Below are 21,665 nucleotides of genomic sequence, written 5' to 3' on the forward strand. Positions count from 1 at the left end.
ACCTGGGAGCACGCAGATCGCACCAAGGCTTTGGAGGAGAGGGGCACGTGTCAGTTCAATGCCGGCATACCCTATAAATTTTGGTGTAAAGTGTGGGAATAAGTGGCCCTCTGAGAACATCCGCCAAGCTCCAGAGAAAACAGGATGGTGAACAGGTTCAATAGGTGTATCTGGAGAATAATTCTACTCCGTGACTGGAGCTTGTAGTGAGGTGGGTGGGGGCCGCTCTGTTCTTCCGTGCCTACAGTGAGAGGAAAAGAATAAATGGCCTTAAGCTAAGAGAGGAGAGATTCAGAATAGACAGTAGAAACATTTTTTCACTGTTACAATGATCAGACATTGCAACAGGCTGCCCAGGGAGATGCTAAAGTCACCAGTCCAAAAGGTGTCTGGATCTGGCACTGAGCTACGTGGTTTAGTGAGGGTTACAGGGGCAGTGCTAAGCGGACGCTTGAACCGGATGATCTTAAAGATGTCTTCCAACCGTGGTGATTCTGTGAATAAAGGCGGCGAGGCTCCTGTGTCCCGGTTTGGGGGGGTGAAATTCAGCATTCCTTGATTCCGGCTCCCTCTGAGGGCAGAGGCCGCAGAGCGCCGCGGCCGTGTCCGTCAGCTCCGGTGCCGCTCCCGGCCCGTCCGCCGGCGGCTGCGCACGCCTCTCCCCTTCCTCCTCCTCCTCCTCCTCCCGCCGCTGCCGCTACCCCCGCGGCAGGGATGGAGGCCATCGAGGAGCTGGCGGTCCAGCCCTGCACCTCCTCCCTCTACCTGCGGCCTTTCCGCCTCTCTTACCGGCAGGTGAGTGGCGCCGCCAGCCCGCCCGCCGTGCCCCGTCCCGGCAGGGCCCCTCAGCCCCCGCCTGCGCCATTTTGGAGCAGCGCCGCCGCCACCTCATGGCACCCCCGGGGCGGCCGCGCTGTCCCCAGCCCTCCCTCGGCCCGCCCTGAGGTGGGGTTCGAGGAGGGCAACGCAGGTGGCTGACAAACCGTGGGGTCGCTGCCTTGGTGTGACAGCGTCCCCATGGGTGTCCCCTGTGCCCTCCGCCCGCGCGGGGCTGTCACTTTCACTGTCACTTTCACTGTCACTTTCACCCCGTGCTGGTGTTCGGGTTCACCTCTCTAGAGACATTCCAAACCCAGCTGGACTCATTCCTGTGTCACCTGCTCCAGGTGACCCTGCCATGAGAGGGGGTTTGGACCGGGTGATCTCCAAAGGTCCCTTTCCACCCTGGCTATTCTGTGGTTCCGTGAATAGCCTCAGTGCCCGCAGGTGGGAAGTGGGGAAGGAAATCCTATCCGGTATCATGTTTGTATCAACATGAGTCACCTTTCACAGGATCACTGAGAGCTGATGCTTCCAACAACGGCAGGAATGAGAACTCTGAAGGGAAAGTCACTTGTCACAGCACAAAGCATTGCATGGTCCTTGGGTGCTTTGCTTGGGCCTGCTTGGTGGCTGCTCCGGGGTGAGCTTCTACTCAGGCAGAGTGGTGGAAGGGGAAAGGAAGGAGAGTTTGGACAGGCCTAAAAACGGATGGTGGAAAACATGTCTCATTCTTTTTTTGCTTCGCTTCTAAGCACATCATTTGGAAAGGTAGAAGAGGAATGTATTGAATCCAACAGTGAGATAAACTACAGAAAATTAAAAGCAAGGGTTCAAATAGGTTTCATCAAAGCAGAGGACCTGATTTTTAGCATTTTTAAAAATACATTTTGTACATGTTTTTCCCAAAGGAAGCTCTTTTCTCGTTGATTGGGATAAATAAATCATTTTGATTCATGAACAGCTGAGAGCTTTATACTGACATGTCTTTTTAGGTATCAGAAGTAAACTGTCACAGACATATTTTGTGAAAAATCCTTTCCTTAGGATTTTTTCTCCTGAGAAGTCGAGAGGCCTCAGGAACAAAATGTAAACATTGATTATCTGCTGCTGTGGAATGCAACAGGTGCATCTGTGATTGGTTTCATGTGGTTGTTTCTAATTAATGGCCAGTCACAGTCAGCTGGCTCAGACTCTGTCTGAGACAAAAGCTTTTGTTATCATTCCTTCTTTTTCTATTCTTAACTAGCCTTCTGATGAAATCCATTCCTCTATTCTTTTAGTATAGCTTTATTGTAATATATATAATAAAATAATAAATCAAACCTTCTGAAACATGGAGCCAGATCCTCATCTCTTCCCTCATCCTAAGACTCCTGTGAATACAGTCACAGTAAACCTGAAAAACATTCTTTCACGTTCTGAATTTTTGCTGGCTTAGCTTACAAGTGACGGGTCTTACTACTTAAATTAATTTTCACTTCTGAGTCATGCTCTATTTACATGAAAAATGGGATTTAATTAAAATGTTTGAAACAGTATTGCAAAATTACATTTAATTGAATGGATGTGCCTTAGATGTGATGAGTATTGTAAAGAAGAAATAAGGATATGTTTGGTCATGTGCTGTGAATTGACAGAGATCAGCATTGCCACTCAATGAAGCAGACTTGCCCTTCTTGCTACTTCCTCTCCTTGCACAAGTGTCTGTGCAGCAGCTGAGTGAGCTGGACCAGGGTAAAACCTAATCTAGCCAAAAAAAGAAGTCAGTTTTAAGTAGACAAGATCAGTGATTCAGTTCATTATGCTGGCAGAGGGGAGGTGGTAATGTGGTAGTTAGGGATGTGTTTGGGGCCTGGTGAGAGATTGATTCTCTTGGCTGCAGCACTGTCTTAAAATGAAGTTGAAAATGTAGTTTCTGTGGCACGTGTGCAGAGGCTGGCTTGGGTCCAGCCCACGGAGAGCATGAGCTCAGTGTGAGCACAACTGTCTGTACCTGACCTGAGAAACAGGCCCTAGGTTTATTGAAACCCATTTTGCATTTAAAAACTGACTTACTAACCAGAGGAAATACTAAATATTTTCACTCATTTGACTAATTGTTTCAAAAGCATTTAGGTCTGCTCAGAACCCCATTAAACAGTCAAGTGTCTAAAATCCAAGAGAGTTAAATGCGTGTTGTGCTTAAGAATTTTGAAAATTCCACCACTCCTCTAAAACTGACAGTTGTTTCCAAAATCTGGCCCTTGATCTTAATACTTTTATACTGAGTAGGTCTTCCCTTGTCCAACTACTTTAATTCACTATCTGGAAAAAGAAAAGAAACTTTTCTTCTTCCCAGTTCCTAATTGTTCCTAAGTAACATTAATTTCCCCCATCCATGAATTTGCTGCACTGGCTCGCTGAACTTGACCCAAATCTAATAAAAAAGTCTTTCTGGATAACAGAATAATCTAATGGGTAAAACTTTTGAATAATGGCATTTGTTGCACTGTGAAAACTGAAACTAATTTGGATACTTAAATTATGCAATATGTGGAATTATGATGTAATTGGAAGGCTTGGGGTGGTCGTATAGGTACATTTTGTGAAGCTATGACACATCCCCTATAATTCATTGTAGGTCTGAAAAAGAGTCATTGGTGCATTTTTTGGTGTTCACATAATATTAATGAAGGATAATTGGGGCCTTGAAGACTGAGAATTTTAAATCTATTTTCAAAAAGGTATATTCCTATAACAGGCATTGATATTTAACATAAATCTTCTCTCCAAGGACATATAGAGAGTGAGAGATTTTTCTATTAATTTGTTTGCTTTCACAACTACTGCTTTTCTGTATAAATAGGAAATTAAAAGTGTTTTTACATATAGTGTAGGATTTTAAGATTATTTCTGAGCATTCATGAATGCTTAAGTAACAGCATTGATTTCTAGACATTTCATATCAAAATTATGCTACTTGTGTGAAGATAGTTTGAGTCTTGCTACTGTATCTAATACGGCAAGGTCTTTAACATAAACATAATTTTTATTATTTTAAGATAAATTTAGATAGGTGATTTACATTTCAGTGTACCCTGCTAGTCTGATTTTATCCGCTCAACCTGCACCGCACTGAGTTGTAAACCACTGTTGTTCTCAAAGCTTTACAGACCACTCAAAATCTGTAAGACACCAGAAGAGGATTCATTCACAAAATGCTGAGTAAATTAGCTCAGTTGGTCAGAGCATGGTGCTGATAACACCAAGGTCACAGACTCAGTCCCTTTATGCGCCATTCACTCCAGAGTTGGGTCAGTGATCCTTGTGAGTCCCTTCCAACTCAGAATATTCTGTGATTCTGGAAATACTTTTGTAAATCCACACAGGTTACACATCTGAAGTGGTGAAGAGTGGAGCCACAGAGTCAGATCATTTTCTTCCTGCTCTCAGAGGCATTTTACACATTTACAGTTGCAGGCCCAAGGATTGCATTAATGTTTTAGCCAGCTGAGTATTTTCCTTGGACATATGGATGCTCAGACTGGGAGCTGTGGACAAACACAAGAACAGAGTTGTGTTTACATCAAATCCAGTCAGGCAATTACTGTCATGTTAGAAAAAACCGCAGCGCTGTCCTTGTAGGTTTTGCTTGAGTCCCAAGTTCCCCTGTGCTGTAAGAGGTTGAGTCATCCTTTAGACTGCATTTGGTTACATATAGAAATACTCTTCCAGAAGTCTGTGAGAAAAATGTCCTTTTCTGGCTGTTTCATTGAAGTGAGGATTCTAAGAAATCATGGAAGTTCCTGAAGAAGGAATGGTGGAAAACCATACATCAATTTGTGCCCATGGTGGATTCTGCTCTTCTCATATCTTTTCATATGAGGTGTTTCATCATCCTCTCCTTCTGTGTTTTAATTGAAAGCAATGAGCTCTGAATTTTTCCTGTAGAGCACAAAAGTAGTTGTATACCCTTCTGAAAGACTTCCAGGTTTCAAACCTTGCAGATTGAGGCACCCTGCAGCTTCATGTTGGGCATCCAAGCTGTGGAGAATAGCCTGGCTTGCTGGACAAATCACTGTACCGGTGACTCATTTAAATTATTTATTCTGTCTTTGTGTAGTTTAGAGGTAGAATTGGAAGTGCAGCCAAGGAATTGTGGAATTCAGCAAACTACAATCAGTGAGGGCCAATATGGAGGGGTAAAGTACAAATTGAGATTATATTCTTCAAAATGGGTATCTGACAGAATTTCAAAAGGGACTTCAGCTTCTATTTGTGATTTTCAGCTCTCAGTCCTGCTCCAGGTGGGGCCCTTGGTCAAATCAACCATGTTTGAAGTGATGTTGCCTGGGATTGAGAGATGGACAAGGTACCTCACTTAGCCTGAGGAATATTCTCTTCATTTTGTCAGTAGGAACCTTGTATTCCTATATATTTTGGTTCTGCTTGGTAGTGAGAGAAAATTCATTTTTCTCACATAGAGGAGAGCATCTGTCTAGCTTTAATGTGTGCTTGCCCCCAAAGTGCAAATTGATTTGTTATCTAAATTGGCTTTTTTTTAAACATACATCACCTCCTGAAGAATTGGCTTCTTTACCAGGAACTCCATGGTAAATCTCTTTTCACTTTTTCCTATTGAAGTTTTTCTGCTTTTCATAAATAATTTATTCAAGAGACCAGAGGGATGGCTAATGAGAGATTAACTCAATGCCCAAGGGCTAGGGCATTTCCCTGGGATGTGGTAGAGTCAGGCTGCAAGATCTCACTTCAATTAATATTGTTTCCCACATCACAGGAGAGTGTGCTCACTGCTGGGAAACACATTTGTGTGTAAATCTTCAGCTCTCTTTTGTGTATGCTAGCCAGGCACTACCCCATATATTAGATTTTAAAAAAATCCCAAAAAAACCAAAACAAAAAAACAAACCCCAAAACGAAAAAAAACCCCCAAACCCAAGTTTAAAAACTCTGCTGAGACTCCAAGTCAACTCAGTTGAGAAGTCAACTCTGAGAATTCTGAGTTGTCAACAGTTAAGGAGAGTAGTTATGACTTGAGCAGCATTAAGTATCCAAATGGGATTTGGGTACAATGAAATCTTAATCAGCACCTGAGCAGGGAGGGATTTCAGTGGTTCTGCGTGTTGTATTTGGACCCTTACACAGGGATTTGACAGAGCTATGGTGGATCTTGTAAGAAGTTACTGCATTCAAGTTTTCCCTGTGGTTCTTACCCGCTGGGAATCAGCAGAAGGTGCCTTTGCTGCAGCTCTTGCTCTGTTGTTCCAATTCAAACCCACTGCCATCAGCCCTTTAAGCCAAATCACTGAGCTTTACACAGAACTGAGTGAATTGCCTTTGCATATTCTTTTTGGTGATCTCTGTGCTAGGGACAGCTCCCTTCAAAGGGGAGGCACAGCATCCATCAGCTGGGGGGAAGCATCTAGCTGCTGGAATAATACCTTGAGCTCTTATAGAAACTTTTGTCCAGAGCTCACATATCAAAGCCTTTGTGGATCTCTCCCAGACTCATATACCTTTGTTTTTGAAAGTTGCTCTGGCAGGGGAGCTCTTGCCACTGTTTTCCTTGCATTCTATAAACATATATGTACCTTCTGCCCAGGAACTTTTAGAATTTGCCACCAGACTAGAACCAACTGTCAGTAATTTTCCCAGTGTGTTTGTGTGAGTGAGTTTGTGTTTTGGATCTGTGGAATGGTGAATGGGCATCTGTTTCAATGCTGTGGGTGGGATAAACCTCAAAAACTCCATGCATATCGACTGAACCATGCAGTCAGGAATGGTAAATTGGAACTATTTGCTCTTTTCTGAGCTTCACATTCCTTCCACACTTCAGAGTAGGTCAGTGCCTTAACATCACATTTCTTCCATTGATTTAATCCTTAGAATAATTTATTTTAAAGTTAAACAAGAAAAAATTCTCCTTTCGAGTTAATTTTAATGCTTGATGTTTTTTATTCACTGTTAAGGGAATTAAATTATTATGTCTTTGAGTTTTGAGTAGTTCTAAAGCAATTTTCAAGCCTGCTGCAGATTTTAACACCTCATGAACTTTGTAATGGGTAGAAAATGTGCTTCATGAGCAGGGTGCAGTTCATCAGTGAAGAAAGAATTTCTTCTAATCTGAGTTTGCTACTGCTTTCTTTTGTGACCATGAGAAACCACTGTGTCTTACAATTTTAACTGTCTTGGAGATGTCATCAAGATTATAATATGTGTATGCATGGAGAAAGAAGGGAGCCCTGTACCATTAATGCCATGAAAACTTTGAAGATGAAAAAGCAAAGCAGGGCAGTGTAACAATAATATTATCAATCTTATTTTGCATTTAGGAATTTTTGTATATGGTAATAGCAACATAAATGTGCCCAGCTGCCTGAAATATTCTCTGGAACTTCCGTCTGCTTTTTTATAAACATAAAACATTCTTTTCTGTTTTGACAGTTAAAAATTATGCTGTTGAGGGAGTAAACAGATTTTTGAGTTACCTGTTCAAACAAGTAAGTCTTCTGTTGAATCTTCAAAAGGTTCCAGTAGTAGGAAATATGTTACCAAGTAACACATATATTTGCAGTTCATTTTTTTAAAGCAGTAGTGCAGTGAAAGGAGATGCCATTTTTTCCCTGTGAAGTTTGTCTCATTTTCTTCAGCTTGTCAAGTCTGTTATGTCAGTGTTGAGTATTAATCTTAAATGGAAACATAGTGCTTCCAGCTCAGGGAGTCCCTGAGCTGCAAATTGCAGGAGTCTGAGAGTGTTTTAACAATATATTCTTACTTGGGCATCTTGGCTTCTGTCAGAGGTAAATCTTGGATGAGACTGATTTTTGATCTGACTGCTGCTGTGTTAACAGTGAATGTGGTTGAGGTGCAGTATAATTCTTTCATATGTGTGAAAGAAAAGATTTTGCAAAGACAGCATTAGAGAGTTGAGTACTGAGGGAACATAATTTCCTTTGAGGAAAATAGTGTTCTCTGCAATCAGAACACAGATTTAAGAAAAGGAACTCAGGAATCTAGGCATGTCTGCTTCTGACTCTGCCATATGCTTTGAATTCAACTCTGAAAATTTGTACAAGTTATTTTTGTATAACACATTTATTAATTACTGAAGGGGAAATGAGAAGCATTAGTTAATAAGAGCAGTAGTTGAAAAGAACACTAGTGTTCTGAAACAAGTGTTTTTGTTTCAGTGAAATTATGTCATGTTAGTCTTAATTTCTTTATCCAGCATGCTTTGACAAGTGAATGTAAGCTTTGAAGTAAATGCATGAAAAATAGTTGACAGTGACAAAACTTTGTATTTTTAGGTCAGTCATACTACAATTTAACACACTTGTGACAGCTAATGTCACATAATGGAAAGAATAAGGCCTTGTTGAGCACCTTTTGTAGCTGAAATGTGTCTGCACTTACATAAACGTTCAGTAAAATCTCATTTCATGCCATCAGACTACTTGGGTTACTGCACTTCCTGTGAAGTTAAGGCTGAGTGTAGGAGGAGGTACAGAAGTTGTAGCGAGCCTAAGCTTTACTTCTCTAGTTCTGATGTGCTGCTCACTGAGGGCCGTTGCAATACTTGCAGGTCATCCACATGAGGCAGCTAAGAAAAGCAGATCAATTATTAGCAGGCTAAGTGTGCCACAGCTTCCCTGGAAGAAGTTTCCAGATCTGAACTGGAGAAGTTGAAAACCATCAGCTCTGGCAATACCACTCCAGTAGCCTCATGTGCAAGGACTTGTCTGCACAGGACTTTCCTGATTAACTCCATGTCTCATTCTACAACAAAGAGTCTGGTTCTGTTTACGTTAAACCATTTTCAAAGTACGATTGCACTTTGAATTCATACCCTACCTTAATCCATGTTAACTTTCCAGTGTGTGCCCTAAGGGAGCAGTAAACTAAACTGGATGACTGTGTCCACACAGGGGTTTAATGGAGTTTAAGTAGCAGAATTCAAGTTCATCAAGGTACTTACTTCAGATTCATTTTCTTGATGTCCTGGTATAGACAAGCCCTAAGGAATAAAAGTGGTTTAGTTCTAAGTGAATGAACCATGTTGTAAAATTCATCACTGAAGTTTTATTATACTTTTGTGTGTGAAATACAGCTACTGTAGGGTATAAAGTAGGCGTTTTTGTCTCTTTTGGTACCATCTCTTTTGTAGTAATTGCAGTTAGATCTGAGAAATAAAATAGTGCTCGTGTTCTTCCAACAAATAAACGCTGTATTTGTTTTTCAGTTTGGATCAAAATCCATGTGTTTGCTTAACTAGTAGAAACTTTTCCTCATACAAAAAACTTTTCCTCATACATCTGTCATCTGAGTCACAATCTCAGCTATGACATTATGTGTATTTGGTATGTTTTAAAGCAGATGAAAAATTTTAAGTGTTTATAGCAAGTCTGAATATTGTGGCAATTAGATTTTCTGTAAATGGCAGTATTCTTTAAAATGTCATTGTGTGATGTTCATAGGGGATGAAACTATCCTACTCTATTTCTGAAAACAACTGTATTTCAAATAATTTTATCTCAACTGCTGCAGTATTTTAAATACATTTGTATTTTCAGCTGTAACTCATAAAAGGTCAGCTCCCATGCTTTGAAAACTCTATACAACTTGATACTGCATAAATGAGCATGTTTTACACAGCAGGCATATAATGTTATCTGCCCCTCTGACTTGCACTCAGATTAATTGTTCTTCATAATTTTTAACCAGAGTTAAAACCAGCTTTCTGGTACCGTCCTTCAGACATTGATCAAAATCTTGTTAATATAGTAACACTAAAGTTTACTGAAGTTTAAACAAAGTAAAGCTCCGTTTTTCTTAGTGGTCAGCTCATGTCACACTAAAGCCCTGATCACTGATCAAAACAGCATTAATTATTTGTTTCACGTTGAGGTTGCTGTGTCAAAATCCTTTAAATACCTCTTGGAGCAGAGAGGGAATCTTACAGCCTGTGACAGAGCAGCTGGTGTGGACATGGGCTGATGCCCCAGTTGACAGGTTGTTGGATTAGAAAGAATATCAAAGGCAGTGAGTAAGATTAGGGATAAGTGAACATCTGACAGCAGTTTGCAGCAGGGGAGAACAGATGATAAACAATGGGAGCGGGGTGCGTGGGGGGGTGAGAGGTGAGAAGGCCATGGGAAAAGTGTGGCGGCAATCACTAAAGCTCCAGGTTGCTGAGCCTCATGAATAGAACAGGAAATGGGATTTGCTGGGACAGATGTGCTGAGTGGTGATGAATACATTATAGGGAAATGAGGCTAAACTCCTGAAGGTGAGAGATGGTCTTTCTCTTGAAATAGAAAATATGGGAAAAGAAAAGTTTAGCCCTCTAGAGAATCAAACATTCTTGAAAATTAATACATAAAGAAGTAATGCTAATGCTAATTTAAACTGAATTATTATTCTGCAAGAGCATTCATGATAAACTCTAAGTCATGTACTTCCAGCATAACAATCTTACAGTGCTATTACATATCTAGGATTGAAAGTGTTTATTTTAGTCATGAGACTGCACAAATGGTGGAATACTTTGAATGATGGAACAGCCTGGAATGGAGGCTCTGACTGGATAATGCTTAGAAGCATATTCCGTATCTGGCATGTATTACATAGCACTCACATAACATATGTTTGATCCTGCCACTGTTAAGAGACTTGTACTGAGTGATCTTGTGAGGTCCTTCCAGCCTTAACATTTTTTCAATTCTGTAAAGTGATTGAATGCTTGTAGAATATCATACATAACTCCTCCTGTTCCTTAGGGTATTGTTTCTTTACTTCTTGGACTTCCTTAGTTTATATTCTTGATGGATCCTTTTCCAATATTTATGGTATAGTTATGTCAGAAAGCAAACAGAAACTTTTTGCATGTTCTCTTAGAGGGTTGTATGTCAGTTTTCTGACTTAGAATTTCTTATGAGATTTTTTTCTTTCAAATTTCTGTAAAGAAAAACTCATTAAAAAACATCTCACACTAACATATTAATAATGTATTACTTTAGCTGAAGGGAGGACTAACAGAAAGTATAATTGTTAATGTTCTGAGAAAGTACCAATCAGATTTGTTCACAAGACATCTAGAAATTTATTCCACAATGTATTCTCACAGTTTGAGTTACAAATACAAGCTTGGTAAAATAATGTCGAAACACAAACTGTGAGAGTCACCAACTGGCAAATACAAAGCTCAATGCTGTAAGGACAAGAGGTGACTTAGCTGTAATGGGAATGCCCACCATCTGTCCTTCCTGACCTCAAATCCCTCATATGAGCTGCCCCTGTCCTCCAGCTGAGGAGACATGGGGCTGGCCTCCTCCAGTTCCTGTTTGCTCCAGCCATGTGTCCTGTAACTGTAGCCCTCATTTGTAAAAGAACAAGGGATTGTAAACAGAATCTGGGATTGCTGTGTCCATAGCCCTGCTTCATGGAAATAGCTGTTCACATTTGAGAAATTCCATGTTCGGTGTCTTGACTGCAGTGACATTATTTGAATACAGCAACTGAAGAGTTGGGAGAGCTTTGGAGTTACGGATGTCCATAAAATTAGCAATCAGTGAAATTTGTCCTTCAGCCAGCCATAATCAAAGAAATAAAATTGTGGTGAGCACAGCAAAACAGAGATTAAAAAAATCTGCTCTACTGATTCTAATTAGCATAAGTACTGTCCTAATAGGTGTATTTTCCATAAAACTGGGATTTCTGCATTTGCATGAAACTATAACCAAAGAATTTACCATTTGTTACAGGCAATTCCAATTTTAAAGACCATTTATAGTTGGCTTACACAGTTCTTTATATTTTTTTATATTTTATAGGGCCACTGTCATGCAAGTTTCAGAAATACTGCAGTAACACATAGAACTGTAGATAAATCACTAATCAATTAATCACTAATTCAATCCATTTACTGAATGCCAGTAGTATTTAAGTAATAGGTACATGTCTCACTAGTAGTGCACTCTGTTAGAATGGATGAGGGATTAGAAGGTGTTCCTAAGTCACTTGAATCTTTCTGTGCATTACTTTTTACCAACGGGAAGATGATAAGAGGAGTGCCTCTGTGGGAATCAGATTTCAGTTGAGTCTATCAAAATTGAGAGGTAAACGTGAAATTAAGAAAAGAGCAGAATCTGGAGCTGGTTGCATCTGCCCCTTTGAACTGAATTTTGGGAGGGGGTGGGGAGGAAGGAGAGGATGAAAAGCCCTGAGGATCTTTGTGAGGAGGGTCTGTGAGAAAGTCTTAGGAGAAAAATCTAAAGATTGTTCCTAAGCCTTGGCTTCTGTTAGCCCCCTGCTGCTGTTCTTCATCAAGTTGTTTTAATGGCTTTCAAAGCAAGTGAGTGGAAAATGGTTTCTCTGGAACTTGAGGGAGTCTGAACTGAAAACTGTCATTGCTTTATAAGTAAAACACATCAAAGATTGATGGAAGAATTGTTTGTTAAGCACATTGTAGATTTAATTAAAAAAATGGCTGATATCATAAAAGAGACATCAGATCATCATAACTACCTAAAGGTGAAAGTTTAATGGCTTGTCATCTGCTCAGGAACCTGTGTTAAGTATCTCTTTCATAGCTTTTGTGACCCTCTGTATATCTGCAAGATTTTTTTCTTCCATGAGTGTTGCGGTTTTTTTCATCATGTATAGATGGAAAAGTACCAAAGCATAAAAATATGTAGGTGGTCGTTACTGTGCTTTTTAATTTTCTGTCTGTCTTAAGGGATGCCTTTTTCTGGTATTTTTAATTAACTAGTGCTTCAAATTCTTATCTAGTTCTGAAATTGTTGTTTTTCTTTGTGTTGCAGTGCATAATATTTGTTCTGTGTGTTCAGTGTGTGCAAAGTGCATTTGTATATCATCTACTAATTGCATATTTCTTCTGGAGCCTGCCCTCTTATTTTCCTCTCCTCTCCCCACTGACAGTTCTCTCCACAGTCCTCCCAATCAGTAAAAAGTGTATTTTTTACTGTTGTGTTGTAGATCTAAGAGACTATGTGCCTCATTTTTTTAAACCAAATGCTTTTTCTGATCTCATGCTGCATGTGATCAAGGTGCACTTTTAGTAAGCAAATACAAACAATTCTTTTTAAAGACTAGAATAATTCCTCAGCAAGCTGATAAAAAACAATATCCACCTTCAGATTTCAAAAATATTCAGTGTTGTAAATCCAATTTTAATTCACAAGTTCCTTCTGGAGTGTAACAATTACATCTATGCATAATACTGACTCCAGATCTGAGTCTATGAAATGCAGAAAATTGTTTTTCCCAAGAGCCTAATATGTGATGACTGCAATTACTGGATTTTCTGCAAATGATAAGGCTTAGAAATGGTATGTTTCACCAAAAGGCATGACATTATTTGAGTGAAATCTGTAAGATTTTCATGATGTGTGAGATCATTTAAATAGGGAGTAAGAATATTGACTATCCAATCATCTAACATAGAATTTGGTCACTTGGTGTTACTATTTTAAGGATTCTTGAAAATGATGTTTGTTTATGAAATGATATTTGTCATTTTAGATGATGTTTTAATTACTTGTAATGGTTATTTGTGTACTTAGAATGGATATAGCATTTTGGTTTGCTGCATAAAAAGATTCGAGACAATAAGTGGGTCTGGCCAGATATTAAGATCCACATTATGAAGTTTTGTAACATTGTGAAATTTCAACCTTGTTGAATAAAATGGCATTTTAGCTCTTGTTGATAAGCCCTTTAAAAGTTCCTTTACATTGTTTCTATTCAGTCCTGGTTTAAGCAAATTCAAAAGCAATTTGAGTAACTTTTTTTTTTACTTAGTTGGTAAGCTTGTTGGAGTAGCAGCAGTTCAGTGGTTTTTAACCAGAAATTATATATTCTGACAAACTGAGCTGGAAGTCAATATGGGGAAAAATAGAGGCAAACAGTACATTTATGTATTGACAATAACATTATAAATAATAATAAAATAAAATTAGGCTATGATGCTATATAGCTTTGTATGTGTTCTTATCCAGAACTACTGAAATTAACTATCACTGTTGACTTTGTTTAGTTTCATTTTGGCTTCATTTTGGTTATCATTATGCCACTTAAACTTGTTGAGCTTCTGAAGCAGCAGGATTAAAAGAAAAATTGGCTTTCAAAAATCAAATCTTTTGGCAAATCTGCTGTAGAATTTTATGTGTGTGTCTGCACTTAGCACTCTGCTTTCAGCATTGTACCATTTCTGACACTTGAAAATATTGGACACAGGCAATTTCTGGCTTACTTTGCAAAGCTGTGTTGCTTTTCAGAGTGACATTTCCATAGCACTGCAGTTTGTACAGCCTAAAATTTTATCTGTAACTCATCTGATTTGTTCTGTTCAGATAAATTTAAAAGCAGTATAAGATTATTTCATGTAGTGATAGGACAAGGGAGAATAGCCTTAAACAGAAAGAAGACAGATTTGATTTTCCATTAGGAGGAAACTCTTGGCTATGAGAGTGGTGAGGCACTGGCACAGGTTGCCCAGGGAAGCTGTGGGCGGATGCCCCAACCCTAAAATGTTCAAGGCCAGCCTGGATGGTGCTTTGAGCAACCTGGTGTGGTGGAAGGTGTCCCAGCCCATGGCAGAGGGTCTGGAAATTGATGATCTTGAAGATCTCTTCCAGCCCAAATCATTCTGTGATTACTGGCCTCCTATTCAGTGAAACCAATCAGTAATCATTAGTATGGAAATTACTGCTATAGTATTTTACAGGATAGTTCCACCAAATCTGAAACACTAATGTCTCGCTTATTGCTTCTGTAAACCACCCTTGTTTCTTGACCAGGAGAGGTGGTTGACCTGTCAGTGTGGAGAACCCTCTTTCTTTTTATCTCCTTACTTTCTCTGATGTGTCTAGGAGTTCAAACCTCTTGGCAGAAATCTGACAGGACTCATGGGAGCATATGAGCATCCCTAGAGCATTATGGGACACTCCATAGAGAAAGATTAATTTGTTAAAGTAATAATATGAATGTTAAGATTTAAATGTAAGAGTTACATTAGCGGATGGTAGAGTAGAGATTTAATCACACCCAGGGGCTGAAAAAGTCAGGGAAACTATTTCATTAAACAAAAAAATTGTCAGGATATTTGCTTTTGAAGTATTTCTGAAAAAACCTAGATGAATGCCAGTTGGTATTGTGTTTTCCCTCCCCTCTGTCTGTGCCCTGTTCTGCAGCCCATGGGATAGAGCAGTGTCAGGCCTTCCAGTCCTGCCCTAAGTGGGATGATAAACCACACCCAACAGTTGTGCCCTGGGGAGAGGATGAAAGGAGAAAACAACTTTCTGCAGTGGTATGTTATGTGTACATTTTAGTGAGAAAAGTGTGTCTTGCTTTTGCAAGGGAAGATGTGGAATTGCCTGTAGTAGTTGGGAATGTTGAATCTTCATTCTCAGACCAGCCCTGCTGACCCTGTGGGTTGAACTTGTGACCTTCATTCTTTGTCTAAGATTTAGGCTCTTCTGTATATGCTGAGTTTGTGCCATTGCATGCTCAGAATGAAGTCTTAGGGCTTAAAGTGTCTTGATGTTCTACTGAAGGACCCAACAGAAGCAGCCAAGAAACAGTTTTAACATGCTCACAGTAGTGCTGAGGAGACATGCTCAAAATCCTGGGACTATGAACATATTTAGGGGAAGTGGTAGCCTTGAGTTCCTGTGAGGTTTGCTGTATAGGATGTGTCCTCCCCTGCTCCTGCTCACCATGGAGACACAGCAGTGCTGCTCCTGGCTTTGTTCCCAGCTTTGTTGAGGCTCAGGGCATCTCCAGTGCTGCCTGCTAACCTTGGTCAAGCTTCTTAATGCTGGGTCTTTGTTGGCAGGTACCAGCCTGGTGTGTAAGGCCAGGGGTACAGTTCAATGAGCTGCATTTTCTGCATTGATTTGAATGCTGCATCAGACGTATTTTGTGCTTTGTTAAGTTATGTATAAAAATGAATAGATGTGTGAACTATTTTAAAATCATACTCATGTGATCCATGATATTGCTTATCAGGTGCATTAGGAAAACCAAGTAACTTGGCAGTTATGCATGATGGATTGTTTTCTATGTTGTTTGGAGAGTTTTTTAATCCAATTTTCATGATACAGCAGTCTATGAACAGGATTTTTCTTAACAGCATTCTGCTTCAGGTGACACAGTCAGTAGTTGTTTTTTTCTTTTTTTAAATTAGAGCAGCATTCATCAACTGCATTGCTTTTGAATGCAGATTTATTATCTGTTTAAATGTGGAGTGGCCCAGTATTGTGGTGGAAGAGGGATAGTTTTATTTTCCTGCTGGCTCTTTGTCAGCCAGAAAAGATTTTAATCAGATCCTATATAAGTTGCCATGAATTGTTAGAATGACTAAAGAGGTAATGAGAAATATTAGACAATTGATGGTGGTGATTAGCTTTTGGCTGAAGTACCAGTGGCAAGTTAAACTGTGGTTTTATGGTGTTGTCAGTGTTGTTTTCCCGAATGACATAGCAAAATTAATGATGAAAGGACAGTTTCTTTCCTTCCTCTCTTGGATGAGGGTCATGACCTAGGGTAGCAAAGATGATGAAATTATGCTTGTAGGCGTAGTGGTTGCCTTGGGACTGATGATTTTAAGATTCATTTACTCCTTCTGCCTATTATACTTGTGTTTGCTTTTCTGCCTGCTGTGCCTGCAGGGCTGAGGTGAAAGCCCTAAATCCCAGCTAAGCCAGGGGGGTGAATCCCTCTCTGAGTCAGAGATCCTGGCGAGGCTGTGCTGTACCAGAACTGACCAGGCAATCATGAGCTGTGGAGCACAGCAGTGTTTGCCCTGTGTGCAGCATTTGGAGAATCCTCTTGCTGAGGGGCTGAAAGGTGATTCTGACTGATGGGTGCGCAGGATGAGTACAGGAAGGAGCTCAAGAATATTCAGTGAGAATTCTCATCCACTGTGGGGTCTCGAACTTGCAATGGGTACTTTATATTGAGTTTCACTCTGTCTTGAAACAGCTACAACAGACAGACATGATTGATCTAGGTATGTTATGATGAGTGCAGAATTATTGCCCCTGCCTGTCATTAAATATCACTAGTCTGAAATTTCAGTCAGGCCCTTTATCTTGGTAACTCGTCAAAAGGAGCAGCTGCCAGTGGACAAGAAAAGATGAAAACAGGTTTCCTGGAAATGTTTTTAATTCTTTTGGTCTCTCTTAAAAAAACCCAACAAAATTAAACAAAATTTATTTTTCTCGTATTTATGTGAGTAAAATTTAGAAGTTTGGAAAATATTGTCTATATTAACTTAGAAGTTTAAGTACCATTTTCCAAAAGAATTTTCAGGAATTGGTCTCACTTAATTTCACTAACACTCCATCAGGTAGTGGAGCAGAAATAATTCTGTGATCGTAGACAAATATTGCAGTGTAAGTCCCACCACAGAAATTACATTATTCAATAAAGATGTTCAGATGCAACTGGGGGGTTCTGGTGTTTGGCTGAAATTGCAGTGGTCCACAGTAAAGTCTAAATTCAATTCTTCCATCTTTCTAGTGAAGGTCTTAAAGGTGAAGGATATTGAATGCTAAAAAGTGCCTTTGCAAATCTCATATTTTGGAGTTGTTAATGAATTATAAATTATATGGGGTATAATTATAAATTATTAGGGTTCACAGCCCTACTCCATTATAAATTTGGAGTAGGGCTGTGAACCCACGTCTGTGTTCCCCAGATTAATTTATTACAGAGCTACAAAGGCCATGCTTTTTATTTGTTTGTTTCCAACTGCAACAATTTGCAGTAGTATATACAAATAAGGAAAACTCCAGAAAAAGTACAGAACACCCAGGAGGTCTCAGCAGCCTTTGGCTGAGGTATTTCCCTGGCTTTTATTCTCTGAGCTGGAGCCAGCAGATGTGCATCCTGGACCTCTGTTTCTCAGCCTCCTATTGTAGTTATTGCGAATTGTGTGAGATTTTTTTCTTAAACAATATCAGAAAAAATATTGGTAAAAGATTAGAGAAAAGGCCTTTGGTGGGGAGGTTTTCAGCAAGTATGGGTACAAGTGTGGGATGTGTAATACATCTGTTTGAAAGCACAGCACTTATTTACAGTAAAGAATTTTGCTGTCACATCAGCTGAATGCAGTTTCCAAATTACATTATCTCTGTTAAAACTTGTTGTGTTATTAGGAGTATTTTTCTTATCTACATCCAGTCAAACTTAAAAGTTTTATGTTTTCCTATAGTGTTCTAGAAAAAATAGTGTGAGTAATTTTGGAAATATGGAAGGCGTATGTTCCTTTTATCCCTGCAAAATAAGAAAGTGTGCTACAAACTTCAAAGGGAAAACACAGTTTAGTGAAAATGGAGAAATACATGCAGCAAAATTCAGTAATATAAAAGGAATTTATGTAAAAGAACAGTTGAATATTCACTTTAAATTTTATCCGTTGTATACAATGAGAGAGGAATCTGAAGTTAGCAATTGGTTCCTTTGTACAGAATTGGATTTAACTTAATACTAGGAAATCCCCATCTGTATCTCAACTTATAACCTTAAATTATATGCTGACTTGGCAGTAAAATGATGTGAGAAAAGTCATAAATTTGACCTTTGTGCATATTGTGTTTCCTAATGTCCTTATTCTTTGTAGTATAGATTTCAGTGCACTGCTGTGGATTTGCCTTGGAATAAAGTGTGTTTGATCTGTACATGCAATTGTTCCTGATAATTATGTATATTAAAAACAGAAAAACAAGGTGAGAAAGGAGATTTGATTGTATTTAATGTACTTATATATGCTTAATTCTCATGTTTTATAAATTTCATTCAAAGGTAAGTGATCTTAATGATAGCTGAATGCCAAGGTAAACTGCAACAACTCCATTGTTGAAAAGTACACACAAAAAAACAAACTGTGACCTGAAAAGTAAACTTCCAGAGGATTATAGGAGAAAGTTTACTTACACATCAGGTATCTTAGTTGTAATTGTTCTGGCAGTTGATGTACATAAAATGAACAAAGTGGCTTGGCCCAGTATTGCATTAACAGTCGAATAAATTAATGCATTCTCCATTGTTTACTTTACCTCCCAAAGTGTGAAAAAATTGCACCTTTGAACAGTAAACTCGATTGCTATAACCATCTGTTTGCAGTTTCATTACACACTCCTACCAGAATAACCTTCTCTTTGAAGAGAAAATTGATATGGGTTGTAAAAATTACGGTCTCTGACCTTAGGTTTTATGTCCCTTGAGGTATCCCTGGTGTGGTCTCCACTGGTGGACGTTAAGGTTTCTTCAAGAAGTACCTTTATGTCTTCCAGCTAATTTCAGATAAGAAGCCATGCATCAAAGAGCTGCCTGTCACACAGTGCTGAGCACTCCAGTCTCTTGTTCGAGCCTTAGAATGAGCTGAGTGGGACCCCACACCTTTGTCCTGCCCTGCCCAGAGCTGCTGGACAATCTGGCATGATGTCCTGGAGTATGGAGGGTGTTTGTCTGCATGGACTTCACTAGCTCAGTCTTGCTTCTGAAACTGTTCATATTGTCAATTAAAGACAATTAGCAGCACTATTATTTAGCTTCAGGTAGAATGTTCACTTTTAATTCTGTGAAATTGTCATCAGTTTGTGTAATTTTGGGTGCATACTCTACGAGGGCACTAAACTGAGTAATTTCCAACTGAAATACTTGAATAGGGAAGTTAAAAACTGAAAAATGCCATTATTTGTAATCATGATGCTTTTAAAATAAACACTCTGGATAGTTTAGTAATGAAATATTACAAGCTTTGTTTAAAAAGCAAACACTCCCCCCCTTCCTCTTGAGCTTAAACAGTGGCTAGTTTAAAAAACCCAGTAAAATTCCATAACACTTAAACTCTTTTGAAGTAGTTTTTCAACATCAGCAAGTAATTCTGCAAATTGCTTTTGAAGATGAGGCTTCATTTACTCCAGCGTGTGCAGTCTGATGGAGTGGATTAGTGGGTGTGGACTGAAATGGTAATTTGGGCTTTTTTGTGTGCATATGTCTCTCTGTAGAACACTCCCTACCTCACAATGCTCTGTCCTCCTGCAGTAGTTGTGAGAGGACCAAGGCTGTTCTATATAATAGTTACTGCTGAAGACTTGCAGTTTGTATGATGGTGTTGCATTCATGTTGACTAATAAATTTTTACTAGTTTTTCACTTTCATTCTGCTAAATAATTTTTTTTTCATCTATTTGTTTGGCTTTTTTTTTTTTTTTTTTAAGAGCAAAAAAACCCCTTTTTTTGATTAGGTGAGTTTCCAGAGCCAGCCCACACAAATATCAGTGGTGAGGTGAGGGTAGAGTAAAGATGTGCAGGTGGGGTAGGAAAAGGGGCAGTTTGGTTTTGTCTGACTTAAATTATTTTGGGACTGCATGCCAGGTCAGAGTGACTTCAACATCACATTTGAATTAGTAGTTCCATTATAAGACAGCCCAGCATGACAGTTCCCTAATACTGCTGTGTACATTCTAAAGGAAAAAAAAAAAGGTCACTCAGCTAATGCAAATAGAAATTATTTTCTTGATTTTAATATTTTTGTATTATTATAAATAATAATACAAATTTAATATTTTTGTATTATTATAAATAATATTATAAAACTATTTTAATATTTTTGTAACTGAGTTCATGGTTTTATGCCAGCTGAAAGTGCTTCCTTTCATTTTGAAAGATAATGCAGAACTTTTTATGAAGTGTGTAATTATATAAAAAGAAGACAGCATTCTCCCTGCTTGCTACAAATCAAACCTTTCAAGTAGACAAAAAAATTATGATAAGTCATTATTTCAAACAAATTTCAGATGCAAAGTAGTCTTTTCAAGACAGGATTTATCTTTTAGATGAAAAAGTTGAATATTAAATGTCATTGAATTTTTGACTGTTCATTTGCAGCTTTTTTTTATGGATGAAGATTTATAGATACAGCATGGTAGTTCTTCAGCTTCTATGTAGAAAAAAATCCACCCTACTGACTCATTAATCCAATAAAAATATTCAACTGAAAGCAATAAAGCTTTTAAATTATATTGACTAGTTATTGAATAGGTATTCTATTGTCATTTTGAAATCTTGAGGAGTCCAAACTTGCTTTAGCTATCTCAGTTTGATTTTTGTTCTTCATACAGGTTTCACAGCATTGCGATGACTACCAGTGCTTTATTTCTTTTAAAAAATTCCAAACTTTGTATTTTGAGGATAAGTTTTTTTTTATTCACATAATTTTTGTATATGCTGAAAATAGTATGAAAAATGTTCAGACAATGCAAGGTAATTTGGTGTCTAATTGTCTCTGATAGTGAAGTGAAAAGAATAATGTCCTGAGTTTGTCCTGGAAGTGCAGTTTCTGCAGGCACCAAAAACATTTTGTATTGATTCTATAGAACAGAGAGTTCCAGCATTAATAATTGAGCTGATAAGAAATTGTTTACATTAGGTTATCAATGCTCATATGTTGCCACTGAAAACCACTGTAGATGTGACATCAGGTTCCATTAGGCTGGAAAAACAAACATAACAAGGAATCCTCAACTGGCAGCAGCATTTCTTCAGCAGTGAGAGGAGGAAGGAAGGGAAAGGTTCACTTGCAGAGGGAAAGGTTCATTTGCAGAGGGATGAGGACAGAACTTTTATGGCTTTACCACAGGGGAAATCCACTCTGTTTAACCCAGGGTCTGGGACTTGAGAAGCAGCGGCCTACACACACCTTTCCTGTTGTAGAACTGTATCCTTTATAAACCAAAAAATTCTGAATTACTGAGTTGCTTTTATTGCAAATTGCTTTTATTGGTCATAAAAAGGTGAATATGGCTGAAAAGCATT

The 21,665-nt window shown here is 38.8% G+C and overlaps 1 protein-coding gene across 1 annotated transcript in view; it reads left to right on the forward strand.

The window, feature by feature from the left end:
- Window positions 1–467: 467 nt before the first annotated feature.
- Window positions 468–21,665, forward strand: part of NUDT14 (nudix hydrolase 14) — a 60,122-nt gene continuing 38,924 nt past the window's right edge. Inside the window, exon 1 of the mRNA XM_005491816.4 lies at window positions 468–795. Within this exon, the coding sequence (XP_005491873.1) occupies window positions 715–795 (81 nt within the window). The 5' untranslated portion in view covers window positions 468–714. The remainder of the gene's footprint in view (window positions 796–21,665) is intronic.

This window comes from Zonotrichia albicollis, chromosome 6 (assembly GCF_047830755.1).
Source record: "Zonotrichia albicollis isolate bZonAlb1 chromosome 6, bZonAlb1.hap1, whole genome shotgun sequence".
Lineage (NCBI taxonomy): Eukaryota > Metazoa > Chordata > Aves > Passeriformes > Passerellidae > Zonotrichia > Zonotrichia albicollis.